The sequence below is a fragment of the Canis lupus genome, chromosome 25 (assembly GCF_011100685.1).
Source record: "Canis lupus familiaris isolate Mischka breed German Shepherd chromosome 25, alternate assembly UU_Cfam_GSD_1.0, whole genome shotgun sequence".
NCBI lineage: Eukaryota > Metazoa > Chordata > Mammalia > Carnivora > Canidae > Canis > Canis lupus.
In genome coordinates, this window is record NC_049246.1 from 49,107,986 (window position 1) to 49,117,612 (window position 9,627).

The 9,627-nt window shown below is 43.6% G+C and overlaps 1 protein-coding gene across 14 annotated transcripts in view; it reads left to right on the forward strand.

The window, feature by feature from the left end:
- Window positions 1-9,207, forward strand: part of TRAF3IP1 (TRAF3 interacting protein 1) — a 57,324-nt gene extending 48,117 nt beyond the window's left edge. For 12 of the 14 annotated variants that reach the window (XM_038574356.1, XM_038574358.1, XM_038574357.1 and 9 more), the window contains 2 exons: window positions 5,881-6,104; window positions 7,522-9,207. In XM_038574356.1, coding sequence (XP_038430284.1) covers window positions 5,881-6,104; window positions 7,522-7,687 — 390 coding nt within the window. In that variant the 3' untranslated portion in view covers window positions 7,688-9,207. Of the gene's footprint in view, window positions 1-5,880; window positions 6,105-7,521 lie in introns of those variants that run through there. The other 2 variants (XR_005378915.1, XR_005378916.1) reach the window with 1 other exon arrangement.
- The last annotated feature ends 420 nt before the right edge of the window (window positions 9,208-9,627 follow it).

Here is a 9,627-nt window from a genome sequence, read left to right on the forward strand (position 1 = left end):
AGTGTCTGGGGCTCAGGCTCGTAGGGCATTATTTATAAAATAGTACTGGTTTCTCATGAAGCACTGCGATTGAAAGGTAAAGAAACAAACTTTTTAGTTCATAGCATTTATTTAAATGACTCAGAATAAATCACTGTAAACTTGAAAATCACCATAGACACAAATGCTCACATTTCTGGGGACAAGTGTGTGTGTGGTCAACGCAAAGTCCCAGAAGTAAGTAACTGTTCACCTGAAAAATCTTGGAAAATCACTTTTTCTAAAGCACACGTGTGAAGCGGCCAGCCAAACGCTGAAACGCTTTGTCAGAGGCCTTCCTGCCAGAAGGCAGCTGAGTAAATAGTCTGCAGCCTGCACGAGAAGCAGGAGGCCCAGGAGGCCGCAGGAGGGTGGGGGCGGGTCCCCAGGGGGACACTCTCTGCTGCCACCCCGGTGGGCCTCCCCCGGGGGAAGGGGTGCCGGGGCAGGGGTGCCGCAGAGCACCGCTGCCGCTGGTCCCGCCCGGCCCAGAGCAGAACCACGGGTCTTCCAGGAAAGAGTTCTGAGATCTAATTTCATGGTAGTGGTTATTTACGTTTATCGGGTGGAGATGGGAAAGGGAAGGTGTCAGTAAGGAAGGTGTATTTTTGATGAAAGAATCTGTCCATCCGAAGCTGGACATAGCAACTTGTGAGTTGGTGCTGACACCATATAAATGTGTTCTTTTGGAACACACCGGAGCACTCAGAACACGCCTGACCCAGAATCTTTTGTAGCTGACAAGTTAGCTTGAGGTAAAAGAGCTGCATCAAGGCCAGTGAGGCTTGCAGTTTTGTTCTTCGTGTCGGATAAATTTATGATAACGGTTAACGTTTATTGAAGGTTTACTATGTGCGAGGCACTGAGCTGCTTATTTTATATTATCCCATTTAATCTCACCTGCAGGATAAATATTATGATTTCCATTTTATTGTGATGAAACCGGGGTACAGAGAGGTCAAGTCAAGCTCCAGGGCCGTAAAGTTAGGAGGTGGTGAAGCCAGATGGGCACCAGCTTTGTACCTGCCAAGCACATGCTCCAGACCTCTCACGGCGTTTCCCCAAAGTCTTCCTACATTCTAGGTTGTTTGAAGTAGTATTTTGCGTAATGATACAGTTTCATTATTTTTTGCTCTTCTGTTTCCAGAAATTAAGCGTATTTCATATGACTCATTCCTATGTGGTGAATATGGTAGTAGATTCTCATATTTTATTATACATATTAAAAGTCTATAAAGTAAGGGTTTATAGTGGTTATGTTTGTCTGGAAATTTGCTGATGTAGCTGCATGGGCTATATATAAATCAGCCTATCATCAGAGATGTGTAGGTGTGCTTTTGAAGCAAATAATCACTGACTTTACCCTACTCTGCCATGTTCATTTAAATGAAAGCTTTCTAAAAGGAAAAAAAGCCAGAATTTTGGTGTTTTGCGGCACTGTGTTCGCAGCAATAATAAAAGTCTCTCTTGACTGTCATAATCACAGCCCAAATGCATTTTGTTTTGGATTCTTAATCCCTTAAAACTAAAGTTATAAATTCAAGATTAGTGTTCCTAATTCAGCTTGGTGCTGTGATACTGAACTATGGGGGAGTTTGACAGGGTGACCTAGAATAGGAGGGAACTTGGCCATTTAACCCCTCTGTGTCTTGGTCTACCTTGTAACTCACCAGTTTTATTGGACATTTACAAATATTAACCCCCCCATCCTGAGTTCTATACCTTGAACAGTTTTGTATCAGACTCAACATAATGCCAAATACATGGGAATTACTTAATAAGCATTATGAATATGTTTTACTGGAAGTTTGTTTAATTTGTTAAAGGTTTATTCATTTGTTTGAGAGGAGCGAGCACGTGCGTGCACAAGCTGGGGGTGTGGCAGGGAGAGAGAGAATCGCAAGCAGACTCTGTATTAAATGCAGAGCCTGATGCAGGGCTCGATCTCATGACCCTGAGATCATGACCTGGGCTGAAATCAACAGTCAGATGCTCATTGCCTGAGCCCCCCAGGCGCCTCTGAATGTTTTAGTAGAATTTTAAATCGTTCAGCTAAGTTAATGAGAGATTTACTAATCTGTGTACAGTAAAGACAACACTTTTTCCTCCATAAGTCGTTTTTTGTTGTCTGGAATTCATTTTAGTCATTTGCCGTTTTATTTTAAAGGCCTTTGTGTGGCCACTAACTTTTCTTCAGCTTAAGCTTATTTTGAGACAACTTTGACTCACGTGCCGATGCAAGAAATAATGAGGATTTCCCACGTAGGCAGTTTCTCCCACTGATGGCATCTTGTAAAGCCATAGTACAGATCACACCCAGGATATCCACCTTGATACAGTCGAATACACAGCAGTTCCGACACCACAAAGGTCCTTCTTACTGCCTTTACAGCCACACTTTTCCCTCTCTCCCACCTCACCCTTCCTCAGCCCATAGCAACCACTAACTATTCTCCATTTTTATAATATTGTCATTTCAGGAACATTTTTTTTTTTAAGATTTTATTTATTTATTCATGAGAGACCCAGAGAGGCAGAGACACAAGCAGAGGGAGAAGCAGGCTCCATGCAGGGAGCCTGATGAGGGACTTGATCCCATGACTCCAGGATCACGCCATGACCCTAAGGCAAGCGCTAAACCGCTGAGCCACCCAGGTATCCCCAGCAAGAACGTTCTTTAATTGGCATCATAGAGCATGTAGTTTTGGAGCTTGGCTGCTTTCATTCAGCGTAACTGTCTGGAGATCCATCCAGGTGGTGGATGAATCAGCGGTTCATTCCTTTTTATTGCCAAGTAGTGTTCTGTGGTGTGAGTGCAGCACAGTTCATTTAACTGTTCACCTGCTGAAGAGCATCTGGGTTGTTTCCAGTTTGGGGCTGCTCTGATTACAGCCTCTATAAACATCATGTACAGGCTTCATGTGAACGTGACTTTTCATTCCTCTGGGATAAGTGCCCAGGAGTATGGTTGCTAGGTCAGATGCTGGTTGCATGCTAGCTTTTAAAGAAACTGCCATACTATTTTCCACAGGAGCTGTACCATTTTACACTCCTACCAGCCAGGTACAAGTAGTCAAGTTTCTCTGCATCCTCACCAGCATGTGGTGGTGTCACTATTTTTTAAAAGCCATCCTGGTAATGATATCTAACTGTGGCTTTAATTTCAGTTGCCCTAATAAGATAACATCTTTTCATGTGTTTATTGGTCATCTCTGTATCCTTTTTTGGTGCAACCTCTGTTTCTGTCTCTTGGATTGTTTGCTTTTTTGCTGTTGAGTTTTGAGGGTGTAGATATTTTAGATACTAGTGATTTGTCAGATACATGGTTTCAAAATATGTACTCTTACTCTCTAATTTGTCTTTCAACCTCTCAACAGGGTCTTCGGCACAGCAAAAGATTTAAGTTGTGATAGAGTCTACTTTATCAGTTTTTCCTTTAATGAATCATGCTTTTGGTGTCCAGTGTGAGAACTCTGCTTGGCCTTAAATTCCAAAGATTTTCTCCCAAGTCTTTTCTTAAAAGTTTTATAATTTTACATTTTGTGTTTGAGTCCATGATCCATTTTGAGTTGATTTTTATATAAGGTAGGAGACTCAGGTCAAGGTTCCTTTTTTTCCCTGTAAATATCCAGTTGTTCCAATGCCACACGTTGAAAGGCTCTGTTTCCTTCATTGAATTGCTTTGTCAATCAGTTGGGCAGTGGTGCTTGGGTGGCTCAGGTGGTTAAGCAGGTGACTTTGGCTCAGGTTGTGATCTTGAGGTCCTGCGATTGAGCCCCATATCGGGCTCCCTGCTCAGCGAGGAGTCTGCTTCTGCCTCTCCCTCTACCCTACCTCCTGCTTGTGCTCTGTCTCTCTTTCAAATAAATAAAAATCTTAAAAAAAAAAATCAGGCCTATTTGTGAGGGTCTATATCTGGATTCTTCATTCTGTTCCATTGATCTATGTGTCTATCCTGCCAATACCATACAGCCTTGATTACTGTAGCTACATAGTAAGTCCTGAAATTGGATAGACTGTTTGCTCCCTCTTTATTCTTTTTTAAAAACACTGTTTTAATCATTCTAGTTCCCTTGCCTTCCCTTATAAATTTTAGGATAATCTTATCTATATTTCCTAAAAATTTGGTTGGTATTTTTTTTAAAAAAGATTTTATTTATTGATTCGTGAGAGACACAGAGAAACAGAAACACAGGCAGAGGGAGAGGCAGGCTCCCTGTGGGGATCCTGATGTGGGACTTGATCCCAGGACCCCCAGATCATGCCCTGGGCTGAAGGCAGATGCTCAACCACTGAGCCACCCAGATGTCCCTGGCTGGGACTTTGATAGGAATTTTGTTAAACCTGTGTATCAATTTGGGGAGAATTGACATCTTTACAATATTTGAATTTTGCAGTTGAGGAACATTTGTATGTCTCCATTTGTTTAGGTCTGCTTTGATTTCTTTCATCCACATTATGTACTTTCCAGTACACAAGTTCTATACATACTTTGTTAGATTCATACCTAGGTATTTTTCTCTTTTGATTACATATATAATTATAAATAACACTGTATTTTTAAATTCAGTGTCCATGTGTTGACAGTATGTAGAGATAGAATTGATTTTTGTATGTTTATCTTGTATCCTGCAACCTTGCCTTATTAGTTTATGAGTTTTACCTTTCATTTCTCCTCCTGTTTATTTAACATTTTCTGTTAAATTTTCTGTGTGCCAGGCATTATGCTAAGGCTTTCCGTATGCTTGCCAAAGTCCAGTAGGTAGTGGAGCTAGAATCTTGACAGGTAGATTACTTAGTCACTGCCTTTGGCAAATATCTAAGGAGAACCTATATGGGCCCACAGTGGATCCAGACAGGGTTCCTGCTCTCCTGGAGCCTACAATCTAAAGCTGGCATTAGAAGTAACACAAATGGTTAAATAAGTTAATAAAACAAGGTAATTATAATTTAACTAACAGCATTTGACTCATACTGTAAGTGGGTAAAGCAGTAAAACTTTTACCAGGATTGGGAGCATCCAGGGAGGGCTTCCTAAACGATGTCCATGTCCTAGGAAAGGTTTTCCAAGAGCCCAACTACTCATTGCTTATCAACTTACATCAATTTTTGAAATTCAGAGCGGTCTGTGATTAAAAAAAAAAAAAAAAAAAAAAAGCTCATATGAAGAGAATTCCTGACTAACATTGAATGAAGTTCTCCAGTTGCCTGTCTCCTTCCCTTCTTTGCTTGCTGCTCTGTGGGCACCCCCTCCACCACCCCTATACTAGTGATTCTCACTGAAGGCACCAGGCCACTTTGATGTCTGTCCAGCCAGCTCCGTCTAGCCCTTATCCAGTGGGCTCTCTGCCCAGCTTGGTGCTGCCCACCATGCCTTCCTCTGCAAACCTCCCATCCCTTCACTTCCACAGCAGCAATTCTCCTCCTCTCTGTAGGAGGAAAAAACTCACCTCCTTTCGCCAGTGAGGTGAGTTGCAGAGTCATTTGACATGGAAAGTAGGTCCATTCAAGGAGCGAGATGCAGGGTCAGGTCCCCTTTCTGTCAGTCATCAGTGTCCTTGAGCTTTGGTAACCATAGCTACAGTAAGTTTCTGGTCAGTCGAGAGATAAATCTTACGGTATAGAGATTTGCTTCTCTGACAGCCTGCCAGGTAAAGACCCCTGCACCTTTGAGAAGGGAGGGTGTGGACCCTCCTTGTGCACAGTGTACTGCTCGCACGGCGCTTTGCACGAGTGGAAAGTGGGTCCTGAGCCAGTACTGTCCACCCTCCCCCTCCATGTCTTTCTTCCCTCAGCATGTCCTCGTTCTGCCCTAGGAGTGAGGATGTTTACTTCTCTTTCTGTTTTCCCCAATGACTGTAGGAGAAATTGCTTGTCTTTGAGTCAGCATGGAAGAAGGAGAAGGACATAGTTTCCAAGGAGATAGAGAAGCTGCGTGTGTCCATCCAGACCCTGTGCAAGAGTGCGCTCCCCCTGGGGAAGATCATGGACTACATCCAGGAGGACGTGGACGCCATGCAGAACGAGCTGCAGCTGTGGCACAACGAGAATAAGCAGCACGCCGAGGCCCTGCAGAAGGAGCAGAGGTCAGTGGGGGTGGGGGCGGCAGAGGGATGCCTCCCAGGAGACCACCACCCTTCCCACAGGAAGTGTTTCCCTTCTGCGTTCATATCTCAGAGTGCACATCTTTGTAGCAGTTAAGAAAGACTTGGAGTTAACGTTCATGCGCAACTAGATACAGGCAATAAAAAATACAGGGGCCTTTGCAGCATGGGTATTATTTTTTTATGTGTTTTCTCAGAATTCCCAAAGTTTGGTAACTGTTTATACTTTGAAAGTATTTTAATTTTTTGCTCTAAAAGAAATTAATGCTGGTGAGCCTATTTTGAAATTGCTACTGTAAAGGAAATACAATAACCACTAAAAACTTTCCCTATTTTAGGGAAATGTTTGATGTTCTGTATTTATAATCAGGGAATCGGGAATGCGTGAAACTGTATCAGTTGCTAAGGGTTTGTCAGGAAACGATCTGAGTGGACAAGTGCTAGGTCTGTAAACCACATGGTAAATGCTGTGTGATAGCAAACCTGCATTCTTTATTAGTAGTCTGCTTATTCTTAAAAAAAGTCCCTTAAAAGTTTAAATGTTCAGCATGAAAGGAATTAGAAAATCACCGAGAACTTTTTGGTGCTGAGTCCAGCATGGTGATTTGTTGGCACTTCCTACAGAGGATTGAAGATACTGAAAAGCCACACTAGGTGCTTGTTCCTCACAGAACCTGAGTTTGCTTTGTGGCAGGATGATTGGGAACAGTCACTCTTTTTGTTTTTTTGTTTTGTTTTTTTTGTATAGAGTCTTTAAAAAAAATTTATTAGAGCTCACAATTGGACGGGAGGGGCAGAGGGAGAGGGAGAAACAGACTCCCTGGCTGAGCAGGGAGCCCCATGTGGGGCTTGATCCCAGGACCGTGAGATCATGACCTGAGCCGAAGGCAGACGCTTCACCAACTGAGCCACCCAGGCCCCCCTATTCTTTCCGAAGAATGTTCTAGATTTTTCCTGGCAGGTAACACAGCACTGAAAGGCCTCATGCCTTGAACACATGAGTCAGGGGGCATCCATGGGGAAGCCCTGGAAGCTGGATGAGCTTCTCCCAGAGGAAGGTGGGGCACCTGTAGGGCTGCGCAGAGGCGGCGGCCCTTGGTGGCTGCACTGTTCCCCTCCCTGCCGTCCCAGGGTTCTCTGCAAAATGTGAGGTGAGGACTTGAATATTCAGCTCCTCTGTGTAATTGCATGTTGGACTCTGGGCTGTGGGGTGGTGAAATATGTTTTTCACAGGTGTGAGGTCCTCATCCCTTTCCATCATTATCAGAGTATGTTTGTATTTTGACCCTTTGTCTTTGGATGCTGTGAATACCTTACTTTTGTCTTCCTTCGTTGTTTTAACGAGGAAGCAAAGCTAAGCCGAGACCCGATACTCACGAGCCCCTGTGTTTCCCATCAGCATCACGGACTGCGCGGTGGAGCCCTTGAAGGCCGAGCTGGCTGAGCTGGAGCAGCTGATTAAGGACCAGCAGGACAAGATCTGCGCCGTGAAGGCCAACGTCCTGAAGAACGAGGAGAAGATTCAGAGGATGGTGTACAGCATCAATCTGAGTTCGAGAAGGTGAAAGCTCAGACGTTTCAAAAGCTGGAAATCTTCCTCAGTCTGACAATAAAAAGGAAGATAGAATGCCAGTACTCTTTTAAGTGCAGTTTCCTAAGAAAATGAAGTTTTCAGCGTCGTCCATCCAATGTGCGGTCTCAAAGCTCCGCACTTGAGACCACAGGCACGCCCATGTGTAGAGGGGCCGTGCGTCCGCACCTTCCTCCAGTGGGGTATCGCCGTGCAGACGCGTGCTCTGCGTGTGTGCAGCGGCCTGTCCTGCTCAGTCCTGCGCCAGGATCCTCCAGCAGGTGAGTGGTGGTGGCGTGCCAGGGGACCGGCGGCCTTCCTTTCAGGTCTTAGGTCTGGTGACCGGACCCTGCGTGGAGCAGGTGAAGGATGACTGCTCCTGATGGGCACTGCAAGTCGAATGGGGCCTGAAAATGAGTCCGCTCCATTTTGAGTTTGCTTCCCCTTGGAGAGGGTTCACTTCAGGCTGTATCTCTATAAAGTACACGTGAGTTTCTTTGGCAGTTTCTCCTCAGCCCCTACGGCCTCTGGCTTCTGTGTCCTGCCTTAAAGTTCATTCATTTAAGGAGATTTTAGTATGTCCTTCGTGGACATTTGCCCCCAGGGTGTTCCCCAGGTAGGGAGCAGTGACTCCGGGGGGCTCGCACTCGCCTGCGCCCGCGGCCTTGGCATCCTGCCTGGTCCTCCCCTAGACGTGTGATCCTAAGAGGCGAGTAGCTCGGGGCAGACAGCTGAAGGGAGGCTTCAGGGGACGCACTGATTTGCAACATTTTTTTTGATGTTACCATTTTTTTGGAAATTGTTTTTTAAAGCAAGGGTTTTTTTTAGAACATGGTTTATATTTAGTTTTTCACTCACATATGGTGTTGTAAATACTTAGGAAAGTCTTAAGTTTGTATATAAAGGATTCCAGTGTTTGGAGACATACAGGTCGTAAGGTCTGGGTCCCGATACTGTTATTTCTAGATATTTATTGTGCAAACCACACGGTGCCATTTAAATGTTAGAATTGCCTGAGAAAGTTCTGCTTCTTTAAGGATTAGCACAGATGGCACAGGTTAGGTTTCCTTACTGTGATTTCCAGAATAAATCCTTTTCTAAGGTGGTTATATGATTTCCCAAGCTGAGTAAGTTCCAGATCAGCTTAAGCTCTGCCGTTCTGACACGTTGGCCACTTTGTCATTTCTACCGTGCACCATAAAATTGTTTGATCAGATCGCACTGAATGCATTATTGGAGGTGGGAGGGGTGTCAGTTCATGAGTCCCCCATATACCTGTCTCTTTTCTTCTGAGTTGAACAACTTAGCCACAACCCTCAATTGACCGTTTTGCTTCAAGATGTGTCTGCCTTTTATGAATTTGTACATACGAATAGAATTGTTGTGTTGCAAAAAAAAAACTGCATACATTTTATGTGAGTAGAATTTTGTATGAAAGTTTATCAAATTGTATCATAAAATTTATTTTTATTTTATACATAAATCATTAAAAACAATCACATATTTTTTCTATAAGTGTATGGATTGTGCGATTCAGTTCACAGCTGGAAAAACATAAGCATTTGGATTTTTTTATCTTCGAACGCATATATTTTTGTTTTTCTTGTGAAGAAAGTTCAGGGAAATTGATCTTTTCATTCATATCGTGACACTTCTCACTCTAATGTATAAGTTGAAGTTTTATAAGACAGGTAAGCATTTGTCAGAAATTTAAGGTCATTCACGAAGTTACAGACCCTCTCCCTGTGTGATTATTACGGTATCGTATCAGAGACGCGTTAAATGCTGATGTTACTTGTTGCTTTGAGAAAATACACAAAGGGGATTAGTAAGCCCTTTCCTCTACTTTGGCTTGGACATTTCCAGGAGGGCTGAAGTCACACTGCAGGAATTTTAATTTAAAAGTTGAACTGATGTTCATTTACATTCAAAGAA